At 35.3% G+C, this 27,851-nt stretch overlaps 1 protein-coding gene across 1 annotated transcript in view; it reads left to right on the plus strand.

Annotated features, from left to right (window-relative positions):
• The window catches only part of csmd1b (CUB and Sushi multiple domains 1b), a 223,062-nt gene that overhangs the window by 126,297 nt on the left and 68,914 nt on the right, over nt 1-27,851 (plus strand). The window contains exons 22-27 of the mRNA XM_087278763.1: nt 1,690-1,770; nt 1,882-1,995; nt 4,940-5,128; nt 6,774-6,920; nt 13,843-14,031; nt 21,863-22,048. Coding sequence (XP_087134889.1) covers nt 1,690-1,770; nt 1,882-1,995; nt 4,940-5,128; nt 6,774-6,920; nt 13,843-14,031; nt 21,863-22,048 — 906 coding nt within the window. The remainder of the gene's footprint in view (nt 1-1,689; nt 1,771-1,881; nt 1,996-4,939; nt 5,129-6,773; nt 6,921-13,842; nt 14,032-21,862; nt 22,049-27,851) is intronic.

Consider the following 27,851-nt stretch of genomic DNA (forward strand, 5'->3'; position numbering starts at 1 on the left):
GCATTTGGGAAATCACAATAATTAACCCTGAAAAAGTCAAAGAAAAGCAAACACTAACAGATTACTATGGGATAAATACAGCACTACAACATACAAAAGAGAGAGACTGACTTAGAATGTCACTTACCTGTTCTATAATGATTTGATCAGCTGTAGACGAAATTTATGCCAAGTTGTTCTCACCTAAGGACGTATTTTGAAATCTCTGTCGCCATCTTGTGGTGGAACGTCAACCATCTTTGCTTTGCTCAATATGACAGGCTGATTGATGGAGACACGCTGTATCTCCGAAATTATAAATATTTAAATTAGCCACTATTCTTATAAATAAACTGCATAGTTGCAATCTTAACAACTACATTCTCGCCTTAAAAAGCATTAAAAGTATATTATGGTGTCCAACAGCTGCAATATTTGTAAAACTGTAGTGCATTTATTCATCTGCTGTCACACTATATGGGCGTAGTAATACACAAGGTTGAGGAGGCTGTAAGAGTGCTTTTTATTGCAGAATATCGGGTGGCTATCGGCCAATCAGATTCGAGAACCAGACAGAACTGTTGTATAAATTTATAAATTTAGTAAAAAAAAAAAAAAATATATATATATATATATATATATATATATATATATATATATATATATATATATATATATATATATATATATATATATATATATATATTTATTTTTATTTTTTTTTTACTTGTCTAGTGTTTCACTTTATCCACTTTTCACTTATCAAAATTAATCAAATGCAGTCACCAGGGTGTACCTGCTTAAATACTCTATGTGGCTGTTTTATTTTTATTTTTTGTCTGCTCAGTGCAAAACCGGGAACATATTTCCTATTATCGCAGCCTAAAGTGACCAAAAAAAGTGATTTTGTGGTGACCATTCTCAAAACAAGTGGTAATATTTGTAGCATTCAATATCAGTGTCCTTTTGCTGTGAAAACACACATTTATACATCATATTTGTTTTATTATATACTGTTATTATTTTTACTTTTTTACCTTAATTACTAATGGTTGTCACAATTGATATAAAGTAAGAGAATTATTGTTAATCCCTTAACCATATAAAGTCTACTGGATCATATTTGGTAAACAAACAATCTGGTCAAATCTCTTCAACAAAAGCGTTAGAAAAAATCATGTTAAAGTTTTTTTATTTATTTATTTATTTTATTTTAGTGATGGATTCAACAAATGTAGCCTTGTTCAAACAGGCTTTGGCTGAATGCATTGCAATAATGTCACATGATGTGTCTAGAGTGTCACGCATCTAAGAAAAAGCACAGTCTCTATGTCAACTCGATGCATCACACATCAGTTGAGCACTTTCTATGCGTGTACATACTCAAAAAAACTGTATTCGGCAATAGAAATAAATAAATAAATAAAAAACGCAGGTTCCTCTACATTTACTTGATTTTAAATTAAACTCAGTGATCGCAGACCTGCTCAATCAAGTTTTTCTGTTTATTATAGGTCTTGGAAAATTTGATTTTTGTAGAGGAAGTTTACATTTGGCTTAGAATGGTAATCCTAAAACATCTGAGGAATTATTCCTGACAGTGTTGTCAGTATATAGAACAATATTGTCATATGTTGTTCAAATGTAATTGATATTCTGGATTGTGTCATGCTTGCTAAAGTGAATGCTAAATGCAAAATATTTCCTTAGCTTATAGGCTGAAGAAATGCCCTCCTCCTCCTGTGGTTGAGCAAGCAGAGATATTATTTGAAGACCAGGACTATGAAATCGGTATGGTACTTTTTGCAACAATATCAAAGACATGATATTATAAAAATAAAACTAAAGAAAAAAATGTTGAAACATGTTTTATTCTTTGTGCTGCTTTACTATTGCGTGTAGGTGATATTGTGAAGTATCGATGCTTTCCTGGATTTACATTGATCGGCAGCGATGAGGTCACCTGTAAGCTGAACTCTCATCTGCAGTTTGAGGGCCCAACACCAGCTTGTGAAGGTCAGTAAAGAAAAGATGCACAAAATCTGTCAAAATATGTTTTTGTTATAGGGTATATGCCGAAGCATGCTAATAGGCCTTTTAATTCGCCAGTAACCTGGGTTAAGCGCTTCCGGCAAATTGAATGCCAATGCAAAATCCGGTGCGTTTAAGGTCTGTTTTCTTTAAAAATCAGCGATCTCCACTGGCTGAGTGAAATCCGATTTAAAGTGGGTCTCAGATTGTACAAGAAGCACTGCATTAAATTACATTTCCCCCGCCATATCTTTATAATTTGAGCATTTATTTGACCTCAGTATATTCAATGGAGCTTCTGCGTTAGCTTGCCGATTCTGACGGGGGTGTGCGAGTAAACAGCTTTTTGTCTCGTTTTATGCTTGAGCAACTAAATAAATGCTACAGTTTATTTAACTGAATGTATTTTAATGACATTACAACATCGATGCTGTAGAAGGAACCGTATAAAATGGAAAAAAGTTCACAATAACAGGTCACCGGAAGTGTATCAGCATGGAAACAGCACTAGCTCGGCATATACCCTATTGATATTATTAATGTTAATAATAAATATAAATAATAAATATAAAACTTAATAGTGTATGTATATACTGTATTACAGTTGAAGTCAGAAATATTACCCCCCTGAATTATTAGCCCCCCTGTTTATTTTTTCCCAATTTCTTTTTAACAGTTTTTTTCAACACATTTCTAAACATAATAGTTTTAATAACTCATTTCTAATAACTGATTTATTTCATCTTTGCCATGATGACAGTTAATAATATATGACTAGATATTTTTCAAGACACTTCTATACAGCTTACAGTGACATTTAAAGGCTTAACTAGGTTAATTAGGTTAACTAGGCAGGTTAGGGCAATTAGGCAAGTTATTGGATTGTAACGGGGAGACTGACACGGAGGGATCCATTTTGCAGTATTTATTAAGTCACACTTAAACATCAACACCTCGCACGGTTGTGCGAACATACAACATACAACTCAACGATGATTAGCAGATAACAGAGGCAGAGTGATTACCAGGCTTGAGTCAAGGGCAGGCAGCGTGGTTCAGAGTCCGTAATACAGGCTTTAGTCAGGGGCAGGCAGCGAGAATCAGAGTCCGTGTAATCAGGCTTTAGGTCAAGGGCAGGCAGAAGACAGAGCAGAATCGAGGAACGGGCTGAAGTGGTAAACGGGAGATCAGGCAGAATAGAACGCTCAGAAATGCTGGCCGGGGCTAAACAAGACTTCGCAAAGGAGTGTGTGTGTGAGCTGCTTATATGTGGTACGTGGGTCATTAGTGAGATGGAGAACAGGTGTGCTGGGATCTGAGTGAGAAGGATGACGTAATGGTTAGAAGTCCGGAGATGGTGACCTCTGCTGGTCAGCGAGGGGAATGACTGGGACCGAGTCGGTGACATGGATAATGATGGTTTGTTCTGTAAACTGTCGAAAAAAAATAAGTTAAAGGGGCTAATAATTTTGACCTTAAATGGTTTTTAAAAAAATTAAAAACTCCTTTTATTTTAGCCGAAATAACACAAATGAGATTTTTTCCAGAAGAAAAAATATTATCAGACGTACTATGAAAATTTCCTTGCTGTGTTAAACATCATTTGGGAAATATTTAAAAAAGAAAAAAAAATCAAAGGGGGGCTAATAATACTGATTTCAACTGTATATAATTATTATATTTATTATTATTATTATTGTTATTTTATTTATTTATTTATGTATTTATGTATTTATTTATTTATTTTTTGAATGTCTATAGAATAACCACGTCTACACAATGTTTTGCCTAATTTCCCTTTGCTTGCCAAATTAACCTGTTATGCCTTTATTTGGATCTTAAGCTGAATATTAGTATTCTGAAAAATATGTTTTGTCATCATGGCAAAGATTAAAGGAATCAGTTATTAGAATTGAGTTATTATTATGTTTAGAAGTGTGTTAAAAAACTCTTTTTGTTTGGAAAAAAACTGAAATTGGGAAAAAATATACAGTGGGCTAATAATTCAGGAGGGCTAATAATTCTTACTTCAACTATTTATGTTTGTATCACATCTACATAATAAATATATAAAACACATACACACACACACACACACACACACACACACACACACACACACACACACACACACACACACACACACACACACACACACACACACACATTAAGTCAAAACAAAGTTTAATTCACGATTAATCTTTGACCAGCACCAGAATTAGAATGAGCCGAGTTTAATTGAGTGACTCTGAATCAGCATAAAACCCTTAAACTTGCCTTAAAAATCCCCCCTTTGGGAATCATTCTACAATAAAGCACTATATTAATCAGCCTGTTACATAATACGGATTACAAAACACAACCAAAAGCACAAACTTCATGTGAATAACTTAAAATGGGGGATCTGAAATGATAAAAAATGCTGAATCATTAGTATTTCCCCTCTAATCAAAGCTTGTAATAATGCAATCCATAAAAAAGTGACACCATATGCCCTATAGGCAACATTGCTTTGTTGTCTGTGGAAACAAACAGACAGTAGCCGACAGCTGTCTTGGGAGCAAGGGTGGAAAAAAGAAAGCGTTCCAGTTATCCTCAGCAAAGCTTTCAGTTGTAAATCTGAGCCGTTTGGCTTGTCTGTACTTTTTGTACAATGCCATGAAGAAGCAATAGTTCTTCTGGTTTGTTTCCTCCACCCTCCCGCCCACAAGGCGGATTAACAGAAAGCTTCAGCTCACTTTGTTGCTTCCTCAAACCGAGGCTCGCGGGCCCTGAGGTGAATCCAGAAGTAGTGCATGTTAGAGAAAGTTTTTTTAGACTTTACTGGAATACTCCAGGGCTTACAGCTAATGCTTTGTTTGTAGGGTAACCACATTGTGATTTGTAATAACTCAAATGACCTCAAATGTTTTTTGTCGGTTCTCTTCAGCTCAGTGCCCTGCAAATGAAGAACGGTCTGCCTCCTCTGGTGTGATCCTGAGCCCGGGATTCCCAAAAAACTACCCCAACTCCCAGACCTGCTCTTGGATCATCAGAGTGCAGCCTGCCTTCACCATCTCCATTTATGTGGAAATGTTCCAGAGCGAGAAGCAGTTTGACGAACTGGAGATTTTTGATGGTAGACTTTTATTATTATTACATTGTTACATTATTAAAATGGCAAGCAAAAACTTTTTTTTTGGGGGGGGGGGGGTCACACAATAAACTACTAATTAGCTGTTTATTAATAGTTGATTAGTAGTTGGGTTTAGTTGCTGGGTAGGATTAGGGATGTAAAATAAGATCATACTTTATAAGTGCTAAGTAAAAATCCAAAATCAAAACAAAAAAGTGCTCAGGGGTAGCTTAAATAATGTGTCGTTGGTCTTTAGTCGGGCTGTATCGATACACCAAACCCACGATTCGGTTCAAATCCCGATATTTTTTCGTGGGGGGTGGGAAAAAAAGATTTTTAAAACTATATTTTTTATTAAATAACATTTGAAAAATCTTTATAAACTGAACATCAAAGAACAATATTAGCATTGCAAATTATTAACAATATAAATAGCCATATATAAAATAAAAAAATAGCCAAAGCTATAACACTTCTGTTTTCTTTGTAACAAAATACTGTTGAAAAACCAAACAGAACTAAACTCCATTGTGGAGATGATTCAAGCATGTTGAAAATTCTTTTTCAATCAAGTTCTCTCACATTGAAAAAGTAATTTAAATGGCTACTGTTTCACACTGAGGTAACTGAGGCTTAATGCCTGTGCTGCAAACCACAAATCAAGTAAGCATTAAACAAATAAACAACTTATTTCTCTCAAGAAAACCAAACTCGTTTGATTTAAGAGAGCTGAAAATTCTTCTTCAGAAACACCATCATGTCAACATTGCAGTGAAAAAACGTGACAACTTTTCTTACTCTGCCGGGGAGTCGGGACATCTGGTGAACGCCCATCCCTCTCTGCACAGCCACATTAACAGTGTGGCAAAGCATCGTATATGCGGTGAAAATCCGGCCGCTTCGACAGCATTGGCAATATTTCTGCCGTTGTCTGTTGTCAAGCGGGGTTAAGTTGGTTTTGTTTTCGATATTCCGGACATATTCAGACGGTCCCTTACTAAGAGCTCCGCGCAAGCTCTCCCAGCTAAATGCATATTGCAAGGGCTTAAACAGAGCAGTGCTCGTAATGTCAAACAAAAAAAAAAAGTTTCCTCACGTTCTTCTTTAACTAGCTCAACTTTTGCAGGCAGGCATGACGTTATTGTAAAGATAGTCACTGGGTATGTCGCGATTCCCCCTTATCACACCACGACACAGGATCGTAGATCTGAGTGTCGCGATTTCGGTTTCATATCTCGTATCGTTACAGCCCTAGTCTTTAAGTAATGGATTCATCAGTTACCTAAGGCAGCTGTTTGCCGAAATGTGTTGGCACTTTTTAAGTAATAACCATGACAATAAAGGCGAAGTACATTTAGAAATCACTATTTTTTATTTGCCTTTTTTTGATTTGAGGTTGTAAATCTAAATCTAAGGGATTTTTATTACTGTAGTTTGTATTTTTAAGCATTTTCTTATATTTTCAAGTGTAACAGAAAGTGTAATGTGATCTGTAGTGGCAACTAGGTTAAACTTGATTTGATCGGATCAGGCACTTGGATAAAAAAGTTTGAGAATCCCGATGCTATGACATTCTGTCCTTCTTAACAGATCCGCGGTTTGCAATATTTAGCTTTTCTTGTTGTTTGTGTAATCTTTTATTCATCAGGGCCATCTGGACAGAGTCCGTTGTTGGTAGCTCTGAGTGGGAACCACTCCACACAACTGAACTTCACTAGCAAAACAAACCAGCTTTACCTCAGATGGTCAACCGATCATGCAACCAGCAAGAAAGGCTTCAAAATACGCTACACAGGTTTGTTTTGTATACTGTTATATGTATATTATATGTTGTTAGGTGTTTTGTACATATATGACATACTATTATATTTTGCATTTAATGCATCCAGAAGTACTGTGTAGTAATTCTGATCGAACATGGAGATGAAAAAAAATATTAATGCTTTAGTGAAAAATAAATCAGCAACACTTGTGTAATGAAGAAATCTGGTATATAGTTTGTAAATCCTGAACAAGCATATACAGTGCTCAGCATATAAGTACACTCCTCACAGACCTCTCTTTTACTTAAATATTTTCTACAGGAGGCTTTGCAATAATATATTTGTGCAGATTGTATTAGATTAGTCAGTATAGATCTGGGATCTATCAGTGACAGATCTGGGACAATAGAGTTGAGGATCCACGTGCAGTTTATTACAAAGAATTATCAAGCAGGCAACAGTCAAAATAGGGGCAAACAGGAGCATACAGGAAATCCAAGAACATAGTTAAAAGCAGGCAAGTGGTCAGGTCAGGCAGCAAAACAACATAAACAGTAAAACAAAGCAAAGGTAAAAACAACAGGAAGGCAAGGCAAGGTTAATGCTTATGTGGTGCTCTAAACCAGAAATTGGGCCCATGGGCTACAGTTGGCCCATGGTAAACTTTAATTTGGCTCACCATCCCATCTTAGAGGAAGAATGACGAGGATGGTATTGTCATTTCAAATTTAATTGAACCTTGTATTTGTTTGTTGTATCGTTAAGCTAACTGAAATTAAATGTTTCAATTCAAATGGTGTTATTTAATCAGATTTAATTTAAAATGTACTGTGCATACTGTCATTGACAGCTATAGGCAGATTCTGCTTGATCAGTGTATTAAAAATTGAACTCCAAATGTCATTGTTTATAATTATATTGCAATAGGTTGAAGTATTAGTTGAAATTAATTTGAAGATTACCCATGGCAACTTTAATGTAAAATATTTTGGTACATTTAACTTCAGCCCACAACTATTAATGATATTTGGTTTTTGCTTCATCATACGAAAAGGTTTGGGCATCCCTGCTCTAAACAGAATCAAGACTCAGCAAAGAGTGTGTGAAAATGGGGTGAATATATATAGTCCATGCAATCATTCAATGATGACCAGGTGGCTGTCAGCTGTGGCAGGAGTCATTGATGCAAGGATTTCTGGGAGTTGTTGTTCGGTTCAGTCACAGATTTGTAGTTCTCCAGCAATCTGCAAATGTTAGATCGCTGGTGATCAGGGCAGTAAAGCCAAAACTAGAACTATTCTAACAAAAAAACTAAAGATCACAGCCCAAAAAAGAGTACCCCCAAATTAGAATCTGACTTTCTAATCACATCAGTGTGATTGTATGCTTCAGGGACCAGCCAAGGCTGATCACACCAGTGTGATTGTATGCATAAAAGAGATAATGATGGTTTGTTCTGTAGACAATTGATAAAATATTGCTTAAAGGGGCTAAAAATATTGACCTTTAAGTGTTTTTTTTTTTCAATTTTATTATTTAAAATTGGCCAAAATAAAGTAAATAAGACTTTCTCCAGAAAAAAGTGTTTGAAATACTGTGAAACAATCCTTGTTTTATTAAACATCATTTGATAAATTTAAACAGGAAAAAATCCATAAAACCTAAAAAATATCAAATTTTGTTATTATTATTATTATTATTATTAATAATAATAATAATAATAATAATAATAATAAGTAACAACTCCTTTGAATTTAAATCTTTTATCGTTATCCTTAACATAGTGTTAGGTGACAAAACCAGTTTAATAAACCTTTTTTATATATTGGAAATATTCGCTTAGAAAATGATAAAAAAAAAAAATTAAAATAGGGTGTACTCGTTTATGCATATTTGCATGAAAGGCTAACTCCATGTGCTTGATTCCCCTGTTCCACATGTAATAATATGTGTCAGATTAATTCCAGTCTTACAGCCCTCTAGGGTTGTTGCTTTGGATCCAAATGAGTCAATAATTTCAGACGTCAGCCTTTTATAAGTTAACTGCCATTAGGTTACAACCAGACACATTCTACCTTCAGGGAGCCATTGACAAGTCTGCTGTAATAGAGGTCAAAGATGCGGTAATGAATTTTGCTGAATAACTACCGTGTCATATTCTTCTGACCGACATTTCCACCGGCTAAACATGATATATATGAGCCGCAAAGCCAGTGGCCATGATTACTCTGCATCTCTACACCCGCTTCCCCTTTCTCTGCCTCTCTGTCAGGGTTTCTTTCTTTCTCGCTTCATTTCAGTTGATCTTTCTGACATGCTGTGCCCTGCGCAAGCACATTATTTCAGTGTGTTGCCACATGCTTTCTGTTTATTGCGTTTCGTCAAGAGCAAACAGAAAAAGAAACCATTATGTCCCTCAGAGTGACTGAGTTTTTGAAACCGACAGTGTTTTTTTTTAATCTTCAGTTGAACCATATATGTTTATATAGTTGAAGTCTGAATTATTAGCCCTCCTGAATTATTAGCCCCCCTGTAAATTTCTGTTTAACAGCAATATTTTTTCAACTCATTTCTGAACATAATAGTTTTAATAACTAATTTCTAATAACTGATTTCATAATATTTTGCTAGATATTTTTCAAGATACAGTACTAGTATTCAGCTTAAAGTGACATTTAATGGCTTAACTATGCTAATTAGATCAGGTTTCCAGGGAAAGACGAGGACTCAGGTGGACTCAATACAAAATATGGGTTTAATGATTATAATATAAAACAAAAAGGCAACAAATACAAACCCGAGGGTGAAAACGTTAACAAAAGACAAAAACTAACATGGACTGGGCTGGCTAGGAAAGGCAGGGCTGGATAAGACTAGACCAGACTTGACAAGTCGATATACGATGACGAACTGGCACAGGACAGCAGACAAGAGAGAGCTATAAAGGGATAATAATTGACAAACAAACAGGTGAACAAATAATAAACATATAAACATAATATAAACTAATAATGGGTTAACAAGGAGTGTGGGAATAGACCCAAGGTTCTCAACAGGGCTGAAACAATACATGTATTCATCCCGAACCGTCACTGTACGATGGTCACAATTCGGTTGACATGAAGAATACAGAATACATTCACAAAGATCGTGTTTCTCTGTCAGAAGACGTGATACAGCAGTGTTTACCAGAGGTTTTGCTGTTTTCCTAGTATCATGTCAACATGCTACATGTAAACAGAAGCGCACAACACTAGTCTCACCTCCGAGCTCTTTTGATTGGAATGAGTGCTCTGGGTGAAAGTTGGAAATTGTTTACCTTTACAAGGCTTCTAAAAAGGGAGCGCTGCCAAAGAGTCGAGTGTATGACAGTCACGCACATTCGTAAAAAATAGAAATATAAGATATTGTCTTATCGTGAGCTCGTAAGTCAGTCTGTGAGTGTTCACTACACACACACACACACATAATATTTCACAGCCAGATCTGCTGCATAGATGGACTCTGTGCTGCATTTTCAATAAAAAAAGATTTCAGTTTCTCTAGTCAGTACCGTTCCTGCAGTTGATGTACCGGTCCGTTGTGGTAAAGAAGGAGCCAAGCCGAAAGGCAAAGCTTTCAATTTACCGGTCATTCTACGATCCTACTCTCACCTATGGTCATGAGCTTTGGGTCATGACCGAAAGGACAAGATCTTGGAGACAAGCGGCCGAAATGAGTTTCCTTCGCAGGGTGGCAGGGAGCACCCTTATAGATAGGGTGAGGAGCTCTGACACCCGGGTGGAGCTCGGAGTAAAGCCGCTGCTCCTCTATATTGAGAGAAGTCAGCTGAGGTGGCTCAGGCATTTGTTTCAGATGCCTCCTGGATGCTTTCCTAGGGAGGTGTTCCAGGCATGTCCCACCAGAAGGAGGCCTTGGGGAAGACCCAGGACACGCTGGAGAGACTATTTCTCTCGGCTGGCCTAGGAACACCTTGGGATCCCCCCGGAGGAGCTAGAGAAAGTGTCTAGGGAGAGGGAAGTCTGGGGTTCTCTCCTAAGACTGCTGCCCAGCCCCGAAAAGAAAATTAATGAAAATAGAAAATGAATGAATGAATGGATGAGATCTGAAGATCTTAAGACTGAATCTTAAATTAAAAACGGGCCACGAGCAACAAACAATGGCAACACTGACAGAACGCAAGACACGAGGAGACAATAAATAAAAACACTCACTGTGAACATGCATGTTCTGATCCCAGCGCCAACTGAAACTAACCAGACTGGAGGGCTGAGAACAAAAAACACCATTCTGCAATCAAAACAACAGACACACCATGACAAAAATGCGTAATCCGAGTTTACACGGCCTGAGTGTGGCAAAGATGACACTCACACAAAGACTAAGACAGACATTGACAGGAAATATGAGGGGCCGAACTGAGGAATCTCGAGCCGAACACAACTTAATAGACAAGACAGGACTAGTGTCTGGACTCTGCCACCAAAACAAGAATTAACAAGACTGAAGGGGCAGAATCCTGACAAATTAGGCAAGTTATGATAATCAAGCAAATTGTTGTATAACAATGGTTTATTTTGTAGATAATCGAAAATAGAATATTGCTTAGGAGGCTAAAAATATTGATCTCAAAATGTTTTTTAAAAAATTTATAACTGGCTAAAATAAAGCAAATAAGACTTTCTCCAGGAGAAAATAAATATAATAGGAAATCCTGTGAAAAATTCCTTGTTCTGTTAAATAAAACTTGGAAAATATTTGAAAAAGAAAAATAAATCTAATAATTTTGACTTTAACTGCATCTCTTTTTGATAATTATCACCTTTTTCTTATCTTTCAGAAGGATCTCTTGGTTTTATGCCTTTATTAGTCCTCTGGGCCTTTGAAAATTAGAATTCAGTGCCACATTAAGCTTTTTCCTTTTTTTAAGCTATGGTTAATCACTCACAGCTAAGTCTCTCTGCAGAGTTGGTGTGATGATGCGTTTGATTTGATCTGTCTGATGTGAGATTAAGCTTTGACACCCTTCAAGCTTACGCTTTCCCTTTTATGATGAGTAAACTTGTGTTTATCACATCAAAACCAAGATCTAATGATAGCCATCAACCTGCATTTTCTCCCTCGCTTTATCTTACAATCAATCTTTAACCAGTTTAAAGACCTCATGCAATCAGAATTTGAGATCTGTGGCTTGTTAGCGCATAAACATCTTTCTTTGCGATGAAATAAGCTAATATTATGGATTAATCTTGTATGTACATTGATTTTGTCTAATAGAACATATTTTGGGAAACTGGACTACTAAAACTGTTTATTGAACAAAATATGAGGCAGAAATTGTAATGTAATGCATTTGTAATGTATTTTATACACTATTGAAATATCACTGTTAAGTAAGATACAACTATAAGTATTAATGTTTAGAGCCTTTAGTTTCAGATAATTACAGTAGGCCAAAGAAAAAAAGTTTGATCCCCTAATGTACACATTTAGGTTTAACTTATTTAGTTTGTTTTTATTTCGCCCTGGAACACAAGCCTGTAAACACTTTCATGCTTTATTGATGCTAGCACTCGCACATACAAATGTATATACTCTATATCCCTATATTTATATATTTTTACTTCTGCCGCATAGTTTGATTTTTATTATGTCTGTATGTATGTATATTTGCATTTTTATTTTTCCAGAGTTGTGCCATGCCAGCAGATAATGTCATTAGACATTAATATTAGGCTTGATTTAGGTCACCAGCATCTAAGGATAATGTTATTTTTAAATTTAATAACAACGTGAATAATTGTTGATTTTTGGTTGTGTTAGGAAAGTGACCAAAAACGTCAAGCCAACATCTTAAACCAAAGTCACAACAACACTAAATATTGACATTTACTGAAAAAAATACAAATACTGACAATACTGCAACCAAAAATTTACGTCTGATAGACGTCATATTGGTTACATCCACACAACATCAGGCTGTAACATTATTAGACATTGATATTTTGTTGATTTTAGGTTGTGTTGGGAAGTGAACAAAATCCAACGTCAAGCCAACATCTTAAACCAACATCACAATGACATCAAATACTGATATTTACTGACCAAATGCAAATACTGAAAATGCTGCAACCAAAAACTAACATCTGATAGACGTCATTTTGGTAACATCCACACAACGTCAAGTTGTAACATCATTAGACGTTGATATTTTGTTCATTTTAGGTTGTGTTGGCAAGTGATCAAAATTCAACGTCAAGCCAACATTTTAAACCAACGTCATATTGACGTCAAGTGCTGACATTTACTGACAAAATACAAATACTGACAATGCTTCAACCAAAAACCAACATCTGATAGACTTCATTTTGGTAACATCCACACAACATTAAGATGTAACATTATTAGACGTTCATATTTTGTTGTTTTTAGGTTGCGTTGAAAAGTAAACAAAATGTAACGTCTGTGCGACGTTGGACATTGATGTCGACGTTGGGTTCTGACGTCAACCCATGCTGTTGGGGTACAATGTCAATCTGGCATCATGTTGACGTTCTGTGCCTGCTGGGATTTATCTTGGTATTCACTGTGGACAATATTAAACCATGATAATGAAGATAATATCAGTTCACTTGTTTTTTTTTTTAATTATACAACGCAGGCTCATTGGGAAAATGTTCCCTGGGGTGCATTTTTCACAACCGAGAGAAGCTTTTGTTTGAGGGTAAATGTCTTTACGTGTATGTTAGATGTGTTATAAATAAACACAATAAAAGCATAATTAGATATTAGAAACCATTACATTATATTCACATCTACTTAAAGTTGGACAAAGTCATGAGTAGTTGTTTTTTTTTTATTTCAAGATGTGATTCCTTGTTCAAAATAGAAGTGTTTTTAAAATTATCTTAACATCATGCTGTAACATACTGTGATTGTCGTCCTCTCCCTCAGCTGCATACTGCAGTATAAATGATGTACCCAAGAATGGAGGAGTCGTCAATAGGGCAAGAGACCGACCAGGCAGCAGACTCCAGTATTACTGCAATGCTGGCTACAGACTCGTGGGTCACAGAAATGCCACATGCAGACTTCATTCTAATGGGCTTTACCAGTGGGACAATCCGGCTCCACTATGCCAAGGTAAGTCACATCCTGAAAAAAACATTCACAGGCTCGGTCATATCATTCAAATGTTTGTAAATCACCTCAGAAAGGTCAGAGGTCCTGCTGGTCATGGAATTTCTGTAATTTTGAATGCCTATTTCAAACATTGAAAGTCAATGATTTGATTTTGTAGGGGTTCAAGCACTTTAGCAGGCAAACTTTTGTGGAGATCAAACAATAGGTGGCGCTATAACAGTTGAAAATGTCCTAAAAACATGCTAAATGACCAAACATTTTCACAAATACACTACAGATCTACATATCATATAATAGCCCTGCTTATTCCAAACGCTTTGCCATAAGAACACTGCTGTCACTCAAACCATTCACTGAAGTTTTTTCAAAGTACGAAAAATGTACTTTTGCGAAATAGTGCCTGTTTTTTTTCCCTTAATTTTTACAAAACCAGTGTTGAATCATTGAAAAAATGGACTTTCTACATTAGATAGTTATAACAGCCTCACAAAAACAGACATGTCTATATAGACCTACATCCCTGTAAACTCAAAAGAAAAACTCAAAACTTCCAGAAATCGAATATGCACGTGACATATGATTCTAATAAAGCATGCAAAAATAATAATACAGCTATAGATAATAGAACAACAACCAAAATTTTAATTATCAGTTATACAAACAAACATAGGGAGTTCAATATTTGGATTAAAGTTAGAACCTTGAAAAAAGTGTGTGGTGCATATGAAGAGAGAGTGTTTCTACAGGTGGTTTGTCAAACCCACACACTCAACTGTTGCAAATGTATGTTAAAATGTCACGGAAATGAAAGAGTGTGTTTTTTACAAGTTGTTTGTCAACCCCACTAACCTGTGTGAGGCACACTCAGAATTGCTTAATGTTTTGAGTGAATCCATTGATTTAGTATATAGAACTTCAACGTGTTGATGTTAGCTAATATACTTAAATTATGGTAAGAAACGGAAGCCTATTTATTTGTCTATTTTATTTCGCAAATGTTGTTTAACAGAGCAAGGACATTTTCACAGTATGTCTGATAATATTTTTTCTTTTGGAGAAAGTCTTATTAGTTTTATTTCGGCTAGAAAAAAAGTAGTTTTTACTTTTTAGAAAAAACATTTTAAGGTCAAAATTGTTAGCCCTTTTAAGCTGTACTTTTTTTTGCGATAGTCTACAGAACAAACGACCAAATCAGTGACACTGCATAGACTGAGGGCCTCAGGATGAGTATCCCCAGGTGGAAATAGAGAAGTCCACAAAGCACATTCATTTTACCATATTATAAAATACCATATTATTTACCATTTCCCCCCACTGTATATTTATTTGACCAATTTCTGTTTAATGGAAGGAAGATTTTTTCCAAGAGATTTCTAATCATACTAGTTTTAATAACTAATTTAATTTATTATTAATTTAACTACTAATAAATAATTTCTAACAACTGATTTATTTTATCTTTGCCATGATGACAGTACATAATATTTTACTAGATATTTTTCAAAATACTAGTATTCAGCCTAATGTTCAATTTAAAACTTTAACTGTGTTAATTAGGTCAATTAGGCAAGTTAATTAGACAAGTCATTTTTTCTGTAGAAAATAATATATATATATATATATATATATATATATATATATATATATATATATATATATATATATATATATATATATATATATATGTGTGTGTGTGTGTGTGTGTGTGTGTGTGTATACTGTATATATATATATATATATATATATATATATATATATATATATATATATATATATATATATATATATATTGACCTTAAAATGTTTTTTTAAATAATTTTTTAAATTTTTTTTTAAGCCAAAATAAAACAAATAATATATTTTTTCTGAAGAAAAACTTATCAGACATACTGTAAAAAATGCCTTGTTCTGTTAAACATAATTTATAAACTATTTAAAAAAGAAAAAAAAGGAAGGCAAATAATTTTGACTTGAACTGTGTAAGCACAACATTGACCTATTTTTTTTAACCTTCATTTGATGCCATTCAAATTCATTCAGTGAAAGTCAGGAAAAAGTCAGGGAATTTACTATGTGGATTAAAGTGGGAATCTTAAAAGGCGAACTGCCTCCTCGCTTACGACAAAATGTGTCATTGTGCGGGCCGCTCAAAAGCACCTCCGCATGCCTGGCTGTGAAGCCTCTTTCATTCTATTAAAGACTTCCATTGAAGACTGTGCAATGAGATCACGAGCATCCTTTGTACTAATGTCATAATGGGCGACTCTTCAGTCACGCTAAGACTACCACAGAAATGTAATTGAATGTGTTGCAAATTTTCTTAATTTCATTGTTCATGCTTCCTTCTCCGCTTCTTCCTTTCTCATTGAGGTGCTAATTTTATCCTTCAGCCTACGTGGCATTTTGTATGCCCTTTCTCCTTTCGCAGTACAAGCCCCCGTGTCTTCTGTTCCAGAGCATTGTCAAAGAAAACGGTTTTGTGGTTTGCTCTGCGTTCATTAGTGAGACAAGTACTTGACATGCACTTGCGTAAAAATAGTGAGCACAAAAATAGGGGGAAGTGAATATAGTAGGTCTGATTGTTCGAGCTGTTATTTATACAGGTAGGCACATGGGTTTAAGACATTTCTTAACCTCAAGAAGTCAAATAAATACGAAATTCTTTACTTGATTTTTTTTATCAGAACTTTAGCCTGAATACTTTTTGGATATGTGTTGTTTTCATTGTCATTAATATTCATTAAAAGTCAGTTTAATAAAATCAAGTCTGCACATTTAGTCTAAATCGGTGGCTGCCAACTCCAGTCCTGTGCCCAGCTGCATGAAAGTCTTTAAGTGATTTAACTTAAGGGTGTCCCTGAGGGAAGAAAAATCCCTGAGACATCCCTGCAACATACTTCTTAACTGTCAACCATACCTAATAGGCTCATTCTGAAAATGTACCCTGCAGCTGGTCTAATATCATCGCATCCAAACACTTTATAAATAATAATTCAAGCAATATTTCAAAACTCCTTTGTTTATTGTTTTAGTAAATGTCTAAAATCTTTTTTTTTTTTCAGACAGGCTTTTGTAAAATGAAAGTTTAAATGGCTTTAAACGGTTTGATTTATTTATATTGTATATGCCTAAATTGTTTTAGCTTTTGTTTGTTTTATATTGGTTTATCTAATTAATGTGATTTTATTAAATCCAATATTTTTAGCCTAATTCTTTAAACGATTTAAATATAGGCTATTTTATCTGGATATGACACTTAAACATTGAGCCTATATAAAAGTGGACACTTTCTGTTAGATTCATATTTTGTATTATCTACTAAATAAAGAAAGAAAGAAAGAAACCCAGCCGCTTTCAACATCAAAAGATTGGTAAAGCAAATGCTCTTTCGGCCTGTATCTAACACACACACATGCATCAAAACACAGCCTTTAAATATTTTCTAAATGCAATAAACAACGGATATTGGATACAATAATATTGATCGAATCGTGCAAAGAGCATTTTAGGTGGAGCAAAACCATCATAAATTATCTTTCAACTCCTTTCTGTCCTCATTTATGATTTAATTAATGTTTGTAAAAAAAAACAAAAAAAAACTCTGTTGCATCTATTCGTAAACACGCAAATAGGTTACAACATTACAACAATTGGTGCTTTTGAAAACACTATTGGTTGGGTTTATGGAAGGAGGAGGGTGAGTCAGTTGATTGGTCAGTCAGTCAGTCAGTCGACAGCGCCTCTGGTGGATTTACGCAAGAACTACAGGTGCGAATTGCACTCGCGAGAGAATTTTGTTATCACAAAAAGTGCCCACAGGGGCCTCTGGTGGATTCGCAAACACAAAAACTGCAAAAATGTACCTCCTGAGAGAAATGGACCATTGTTTTTATTTTATTTTATTTTATTTTATTTTATTTTATTTTATTTTATTTTATTTTATTTTATTTTATTTTATTTTAGTTTATTTTAGTTTATTTTATTTTATAATTATTATTTTGTGCTGCATTATTTGGTTACTCTGAGGAGCAATTAACAATTTAAAATAGTTTTTAAGTATAGTAGTTTTAGGTATAAGAGTTTTTATGTGATTTTTCTAAACTAATAGTGTTTATGAATGCATAATAATGAACACATAATAATCGTAATAACCATGAACCCATGAACCCATGATTAATTCTCAGACTTCAATTGTACGATCAAAATCTATAATCGTTGCATCCCTAGAAAGAAATTGGGAGAAAAATATACAGGGGGGCTAATAACTCAGGAGGGCTAATAAATCTGACTGCAACTGTATATTATAATTATTATTATTTTTACTCAAGGAATCTCATTAGTCTTAAAAACACAAAATGTAAATGGCAACATTCCATTGACTGGAGGTTTTAGCACTATTATCCTTTTACCATTGCATGAAGCTCTGAATAACCCTGACTAGGCCCCATTTGTAACGAAGGGCATCTGGAATGGGTGCTAATTAAGGCCAATCATTTCTTTAAGTGGTGGGAGCAATCCATGCAGTCTGCCAGCAGGTCAAACAGAGGTAGAGAAGGACTCAGAGCCTGATTTTCATTCAGCCAGTGAACATTTTAACAAGGAGAAGCTTTAATTGGTCCCATTGCTTTTCTCTGCAATGTTGCTTGTGTGTGTGTCTGTAGTTGCTTTTAATACACTCCTCTTTTTCTTGTGGAAAAGAGCTTGTTTAAATTGCATATATTAATAGTTGCATGTACAGTAATAGAGGTCTTCTACAGTACCCGACCCAAGATCAGTGCGTTATCACAAACAATGAAGAGATTTATTTTCTGTTTTCCAATAGCACTTTCTAATGAAGTTAATCAACAATAATTACAAGTGATTAGCTAGTATTAATAATGCATTAATTAGCAATTAACAGTGAATGATTCATCTTCATTTCAGTTAACAGAAATGAAACTTTTCGTTGTCCAAGTCAAGTGAAGTTAGCTTATTGTCATTCTGATACATGGTTGGACATACAGTGGGATGAAATGCCGTGCTTCTAAAGACCACAGTGCTACATAAATAAGCATAATAATATGAATACAACACTGGACGTAAGAGTTATTTAATTCTATACTGTACATAATGATGATGTGAAATTTTTTTTTTTTTAATTGTTGCAAATTTATTAAAAATAAAAAATCTTAAAAATCACATGTACATCAGTGTTTACAGTCTTTGCCGTGAAGCTCTACATTGAGCCCAGGTACATTCTGTTTCCACTGATCATTCTTGAGATGTTTCAGCAGCTTAATTGGAGTGCACCTGTGGTCAATTCAGTTGATGGACATGATTTGAAAAGGCATACACCTATATAAGGTCACAGGGTTGACAGTGCATGTCAAAGCACAAACCAAGCATGAAGACAAAGGAATTGTCTGTAGACCTCAGAAACAGGATTGTCTTGAGGCACAAGGCTGGGGAAGGTTACAGAAAAAAATCTGCTGCTCTGAAGGTTCCAATGAGCACAGTGGCCTTCATCATCCATAAGTGGAAGATGTTTGGAACCACCAGTACTCTTCCTAGATCAGGCCGGCCATCTAAGCTGAGTGATCAGGGGAGAAGGGCCTTAGTCATTGAGGTGATCAATAACCCAAATGGTCACCCTTTCTGAGCTCCAGCGTTCTTCTTTGGAGAGATGAGAACCTCACAGAACGACAACCATCTGTGCAGCAGAGCACCAATCAGGCCTGTATGGTAGAGTAGCCAGATGGAAGACATTCCCCGCCTGGAATTCAGACTCAGATAATAAATAAAACGAAAATAAATAAAAATTCCTGGTGCAGCCCGGTACCAATTAATCCACGGACTGGTACTGGTTCGCAGATTTGTGGTTGGGGCCATGTAATGTAGAGTATTGTACTGTCTCAATGATGACAAAACTCAGGATCTGGCTCATGTATGCATTTTTTTATCATGAATTATTAATCATCAATGGAATCCCTATTGAATCCCTGCGCTGAATGGCATAAAACAAAAATAATTAAATCAACACAGTTCTGTCTGTATTTCTCTGCCGTATCTGGGAATTCAACAACAGTAACCCCAAATGACAAAGCAAAGCAAATATACAGAGTTTTACTGCACACAATATTATGCAAAAGTGAGAGAGAGAAAAAAATATATCTTCATATCCTTTTCATCAAAATAAATCATTTATTTAAATGTCCTTTGAGGAAAGCAATGTCTCCTTTCAACAAGGGCATTTCTCATGTTTACATTCTTTCAATATAATAGACTACCAGACTACTATTTATGTATATATAAAAAAACATAATTTATTGAAGAACAGTAGCAAATAACAATGCAAAGATGCCAACAAATCAGTTTAAAAAGCAATGGCTGTGTTAACAGTTAATTTATATAAACTAAGAACAAAACATCTGTTAAATCTATTTGCAAATACATTATATGAATTGAAAGACTGGTGATTTAAAATGTTTTATATGTTTTGGTTACACTTTACTTTAAGAAACAATTCACAATATGTATTACTGTCTTATTACTAGGCCCAGACGGAATCTGCACATGTTTAAATCCACAGAATTCCGCAGATTTTTAGTCCATCATTGAGTTGAATGTGTGTAAATTTATATTTATTCAGTTTTTTTATTAGTAATTTCACTAATTTTATTGACTAATATAAAAATGTTGACATTATTTATTTACAATACAGTTTGTAAAGTCATATTACCTGCCTTTTAGTAAATATATTATATAACAGACTTGCTTTGTGTACCAAATAAGTGTATCTAATTGAGTTTGCAATGTAAACATTACATAAAATTAAAAAGGGTATTATTTTTTATATTAAGTTTGTAGTTACGATACTTCCAAAATCATTCTGCATAAATCCGCAGATTTTTTACAAAATTCTGCGCAGAAATGAGAAATGGCAACAATTGTCCGCAGATTTTGTCTGGCCCTACTTATTACCTGCATATTGTTAGGATATTAACTGTTTATTAGCACTTTTTTCAGCCCAGCCTCATTTTGAAAACTTAGTCCCTCGGACATTTCTGGAGACTGCGAATTTCATTTTTTTAAGCAAACACTACAGGGTGGAATGATACCGTTCCTTTTGGCGCTTACCGGCTGACCGCTTACCTCCATGTGGAGGGCTTTCCCGCTGCAACCAGTTTGTCTAGTTAGCTCGTTGTGTACATCGCCGGTCTTCAGACGCAGAGAGGAGTTGACCACAATGATGACGATTACCGGGTTCGAGTGCTAGGAAAAGTAGCCATTATTATTTATTATTATAAAAAAAAAAAAAAAACAACTGACAGACATTTTATTCTGTTACAATATATATGTGTGTGTGTGTGTGTGTGTGTGTGTGTGTGTGTGTGTGTGTGCGTGTGTGTGTGTGTGTGTGTGTGTGTAATAATATACTATGAAAAAATGTTTAAATAAATTTTGAATAAAAAATAAGTAGCCATTTATTCACAATATGATGAATAATTATAACGGAAGTAATTTGTTTTCCGATTAAAAAAAAAAAAACTTGCACTTAAAATGTTGCAAATATTAGAATTTTATAATTAAGAATACATTTGTGAAAATAACTTTTTCTAAATTTTATTTTCAAAGGATTAATTTTGCATTTTCATGGTACATAAGTTAAATTAACTCATATTTTTAAGTGATAGTACCACAATGCTAAATTTTAAGTTACGTTCAGTCAACTTAATTGTTTAATAAGAAAACATTAGGGTTTACAATGTTCAATTATTCTAACATAGATATCTGACTGCAATATTATACAGCATATTTAGCTGCCAAATATATCTTTGTGTCTGTCTTGCAGCTGTTTCCTGTGGAGTACCAGAGTCTCCAGCTAACGGATCATTCCATGGCTTCCAATACACGGTAGGCAGTAAAGTGCAGTACCAATGCGAGGAGGGCTACAGACCTGACGCAAGCAGCCTGCTCACTGCCGTCTGCCTGGAGGACGGCACCTGGAGCAACGTGGCACATCCATTCCACTGTTTACGTGAGCAAATCAAGCCCTCTGTTTCCATGCCAACAGCATGTTAAAATCTACCGCCTCATTGAACTGCTGCAGTCAGCCGCTTTCTCGCACAGTTCCCCCCCCCCTCTGAGAGTAATGTAGGGCAGGTAATTGGCAAAATTAACAATAATGACTTGATTTTTTTGTGGTTTAGCAACTCAAACAAGACAAATGGTATGATGTGGCATGTCCCCCCCCTTCTGACCTGAATCACCATTAGCCCACAAAACCGACCAAAGAGCCCACAGCCAGATAACCGGGCATTATGCATTCAGAGGTCACAGTGAAAGAGACACTCATTACAGTGGTTGTTGCTATAGATAATGTCATTTAATATCATGATATTCGTCATCATCAGCAGGAAGGAAAAATGATAAGGCTTCTGTCCTGCTTCAAAACACCTTGTCGAGGTGTCCTTTCATGCATAGCGTCTGAGATTATACAAGGTATACTTGTCGTTATATTAATCTAGTAAGAAAGACATCAGTGTGCATATATCCATACTACCTGACACAAGTCTTGTCAATTATCCAATTTTTAGGAACAGTAAATAATAACTTGACTTCTAGTTGATCATTTGGTCTCAGAAGTGGCTTATATGATAGGCAAAGGCTGCTAGATTACACTTATTTTACCAAAATAAAATATGATGCCTTCATTTTAATGATTTCATTAGGACAGTAAGGTCTGACTGTGCTTAGACAAAAGTCACATAATATAACATAACAGAAATAATGTACAGTATAGAATATAAAGTCCTGGTGTAGTGGTAAAAGAGTTATTATTGTGTATGACTCCCATGAGCTTGGACAACTGCATCCACACATCTCTGCAATGAATCAAATAACCAAATCAGGTAAGATGAAAAACAGAATCCAAAAAATAAAAGCGAACGAGTTCGTGACGGGGCTAGAATGCGGCGAGATCCGAAAACGCGGTCAAAATCGGACAAGGGCTTTTGCTTTTTTTCTGGACGGCTTTTGTAAATCGTCGCTTGGGTTAAGGGAAGGAGAAGGAGGGGGAGGAGGAGGGCGGCTGGGCCGATTGGCCGGCCACCCAGTCGATCGTTCAGTCATTTAGTCAGTCAGTCGGACAGACGGTAGCTCTACAGCGGCCTCCGGTGGCTTTTCACGCGATAACAGCGTAGACACGATATGAGCGTGCTCCCGAGAGGCGTTCGAGACGCGAAAAAGCATGCACAGTGGCCTCTTGCGGATTCGCGAAAACAAAAACTGCACAAATATAGTCGGCACAATAGCCTAGTGGTTAGCATGCCGGCATATGGTGCAATAGCACGTCAGGGCGTTGCGAGTTCGAATCCCGGCTCGACGACATTTCCCTACCCTACCCCCTCTCTCTCTCCCACTTCGCTTCCTGTCTCAATATTATCCTATCTAATAAAGGCAAAAAGACCAAAAATATATTTAAAAAAAAAAAAAAAAAACTGCACAAATATGGACCTCCCAGGACGTATTTCGCGGCCTCCAGAAACGTCCGTGGGGCTACGTTTCCACAATGAGCCTGGGTTGCAAATAACTTTAAATTAATAAAGTCATCTGGAATGGCAAAGAATCTTGCAGTCTTGCTGGACTCCCACGGTTCATCGAGATTCTTTGGATTAGTCTTCAATACCTCCTTCTTCATTTTACCTCGGACATGCTCAGTACTGTTCATGCCTGGTGACTGGGTTGGGCAATTCTGGAGTATGATGTCCATCTTTGCTTTCAAGAACTTTAAATTGAAGGCTGACTTATGAGAAGGAGCGCTATCCTGCTGAAGAATTTGCCCTTTCTTGTGGTTTGTAATGTAATGGACAGCAGAATTGTCTTGACAGCCTTTGGCTGTTGACATTGCAATTCACTCCGCAGGTCTTTCGCACGCCCCCATACTGAATGCAACCCCAAACCATGATTTTTCTTTGACCTAACTTGACTGAATTCTAAGAGAATCTTGGGTCCACATGGGTTCCAATAGGTCTTCTGCAGTATTTGTGATGATTAGGATGCAGTTCAACAGATGATTTATCAGAAAAATCTACCATCTGCCACTTTTCCATATGATTAACTAGAAGTCAAGTTGTTATGTGTTGCTCTTACGACTTGCATCGGCGACAAGACTATTGTCAGGTAGTGTAAGAAAACCTTGAAGGCAGGTGCTCAATCACGGCAAAAAAATAAATAATAAAAATAGAAACAAAAGTAAACTGAATTGGCAGACTGATAATTTAGTTCTCAAATACACACTGTATATACACTGCGTCAGAAACTGCATACATCCATACATTATAGTACATTGAAAACAGTATGTACACCAAGTAGTTGGTCAAAATTCATAGCATTCAAAAAAAAAAAAAAAAGTAGACGAGAAGTACACGGATGACCGTTAGACGCTACGCTATCCCTCAATGTACTGTAAGAGAATTCATGAATGGGATGCAACTGACATAAGTAGGTCACGTGATAATGACTAAAGGCGAATGTAGTACATCTGAGTTCCATTCATACTACTTGCATTAAAACTATATAGTGGTGTTGTCACGATACCAGAATTCAACACCAATCGGTACAAAAATTGTAAAAACGTCCATTTCCTGCTAACATTTGAAGGTGTTCTTAAACAGCGCTGATTTTCCATTGTGTTCATGTGCTCAACAGAAATAACTGTGATTGACTGTGAAAGTCATCATTTCATACTGATACATACTAAACATAGTCCTGTTTACTGAGTGTGAACACAGATACAGGGACACTGGATCATTTTAAAGCCACTAAAATCAACTGGCCTGTTTATAAGCTGACACAGGTGCAATCCGCTGATGAACCGACTGATCTTCATGGCTTTAAAAAGCTCCAGTGTGCCTATATCTGTAGTTACAGTGGTGAATTCGGTGAACTGATGACATTCACGGCCAATCACACTCATTTCTCTTAAGCTCATGAACAAATCAGCAGTGTTTAGATTAGATTAGATTAGATTAGATTCAACTTTATTGTCATTACACATGTACAAGGCAACAAAATGCAGTTTAGGTCCAACCAGTAGTTCAAGTCTAAGAACACTCTCAACAAAGCTCAAATGTTAGCGGAGAAAGGGACGTTTTTCAAAAATTTCAGTACTGACTTGTATTGAATTCCAGTATTATGATGACACTACTATTTAACATACTTTTTAAACGCCTTGTAGTGAATTCAAATTAATATGTTGTACATTCTGAGTAATACGCAATTTTGGATGTAGCGAACTCAAGACATCATACCTGCCAAATATGTTAACCCTAATTAACCAATTAATGGGTAAATGACAAACACAAGTCCAAACAAACAAGATATAACTAAATAAATACATGAAAAAAACAACAACAAAACATATATGTACATAAACTCATATATAATTCTAATTTATAAGAACGCTATATATGAGGTTATCTTATATTTCAAGCCAACTCGAATGTTATCACTCGATTGAATGGGCGTTATCAGTGGTTATCAGCTGATAGATATGGGCCAGTAGGGGCCTTCTGCAACTTCCACCACATGGTTAACCAGCTATAGATTACAAACGGCTGCAACCGGAAGTTAAACGTGAATTATTTATATTATTTATTAAATTTCCCATTAATTATATTTTATTAACATCTACCCTTACCCCAATCCTAAACTCAACGGTCACAGTAATGTAAAAGCAGTTCTAGATCTGCAGTTTTCTCTATTAGTATAGCAGATTAACCATGTGGATGGAAGACAACAGCCTTCTGAGCCTACTAATAGGCAAAGAAGGCTCCTACTTGCCCATATCTATCAGCTGATAACCACTGAAACACCTATTCATTCATGTTATAACATTCAAAGCAGGTGTATATTACCTGTGTGACCTGATTAAGACCCTGTAGGTCAAACTAAGGTCTAATTAATTTGTCTTTTGAGAGCTAAATTAGCAGTGTGCCGATCCTGCTTACTTTTGCACAAGCTGAGAGACATGAAATCTTGACATAGAGCAAGATGAGATAAAGACAGGAGGTAGGAGAGATGTTTGCAACTCAGTCTCATAGGGAATATGTGCCCAGGGCTACATTTTTGGGAACCATGAAATGTGTGCCCGGGGCTATGTCTGGCTGCATTCTGTGTGTAGAGAAAGAAACGCTACAGGGTGGTATGAAGCTGGCAACAACTTATTTTCCTTTTCACACTACTGCTGACCACTTACCTCTGTATGAATGTTTTTTTTCCTTTGGTGTGATCAGTTTGGTTGGTAGCTTGCCTCATATAATGTTACATGTATAGTTTTGAGTATGACGGAAAACTGTTTCAGAAAGTAGATAAAACAAAACCAAAAAGACAGGGTGAAGCCATTGTAAAAAATGTGGCCATTGTGGGTTTTCTTTACTAGTTTGCTTTTGAAAACAGTATTGGTTGGGTTTAGGGAAGGGGATTAGTGGGTAAGTTGATAACAAGCCTATTAATACATGATAAAATTACCAGCTTCTCTCACAGACGTGCATTAGAAGCATGTTGAGAAGGACGTCACAAAAAAGTACACATCGACTTCAAAATTTAGGAGAAGGACATCCAATTGGCACAGATGCTCTGTTAATAATTTTTGTAAATTAAACATTATTTAACTGTAATGTGAACTGAAATTCACTGTATGACAGTTATGCAGAATGTTATTGTATTTTTAAGCTGCATTGTAAAAATAACTATATTCCACAGTAAATATATACTATACTGTAAATACATATACAGCAACATAATTGGTGCTGTAAATATAAATACAGTATTTTTGCTGTAATTAATTTACTGTATGTTACTGGCGACCTTAATTGTTAACAAAACTGAATTTTACTGTAGTACAGTTATGCAGTGTGTTACTTTATTTTAAAGCTGCATTGTAAAAATCACTGTTAATTCTACAGTAAAGATATACGATACTGTAAATACATATACAGCAAGATAAATGGTGCTATAAATGTAAATTTAGCATTTGTGCTGTAATTAATTTACAGTAAGTTACCGGCGAACTGAACTGTAATTAAAACTGAATTTTACTCTAGGACAATTATGCAGTATGTTACTGTATTTTAAAGCTGCATTGTAAAAAAATTACTGTATATTCTAAAGATATACGATACAGTGAATACACATACAGCTAAATAAATGTTGCTGTAAATATAAATACTGTATTTTGCTGTAATTAACTTACAGTCAGTTACTGACAAACTTAACTGTATTTAGAACTGAATTTCACTTTAAGACAATTATGCAGTATGTTACTGTATTTTAAAGCTGTATTGTAAAAAATAACTGTATATTCTACAGTAAAGATATACTATACAGTGAATACATATAGAGCAAAATAAATGTTGCTGTAAATATAAATACTGTATTTTTGCTGTAATTAACTTACTGTAAGTTACTGGCAAACTTAACTGTATTTAGAACTGAATTTTACTGTAGGACAATTAGGCAGTATGTTACTGTATTTTAAAGCTGTAAACATAACTGTTTATTCTACAGTAAATATATACAATACTGTAAATACATATACAGCAAGATAAATTGTGTTGTACGTGTAAATAAAGTATTTTGCTGTAATTAATTTACAGAATGTTACTGGTGAACAGAACTTTAATCAGAATTAAATTTGACTGTAGGACAGTTATGCAGTATGTTACTGTATTTTAAAGCTGCATTGTAAAAATGACTGTATATTCTACAGTAAATATAAACAATATTATAAATACAAATACAGTAAGATAATTGGTGCTGCAAATGAAAATACAGTATCT

This window comes from Danio rerio, chromosome 13 (genome assembly GCF_052040795.2).
Source record: "Danio rerio strain M-AB ecotype USA chromosome 13, GRCz13ab, whole genome shotgun sequence".
NCBI lineage: Eukaryota > Metazoa > Chordata > Actinopteri > Cypriniformes > Danionidae > Danio > Danio rerio.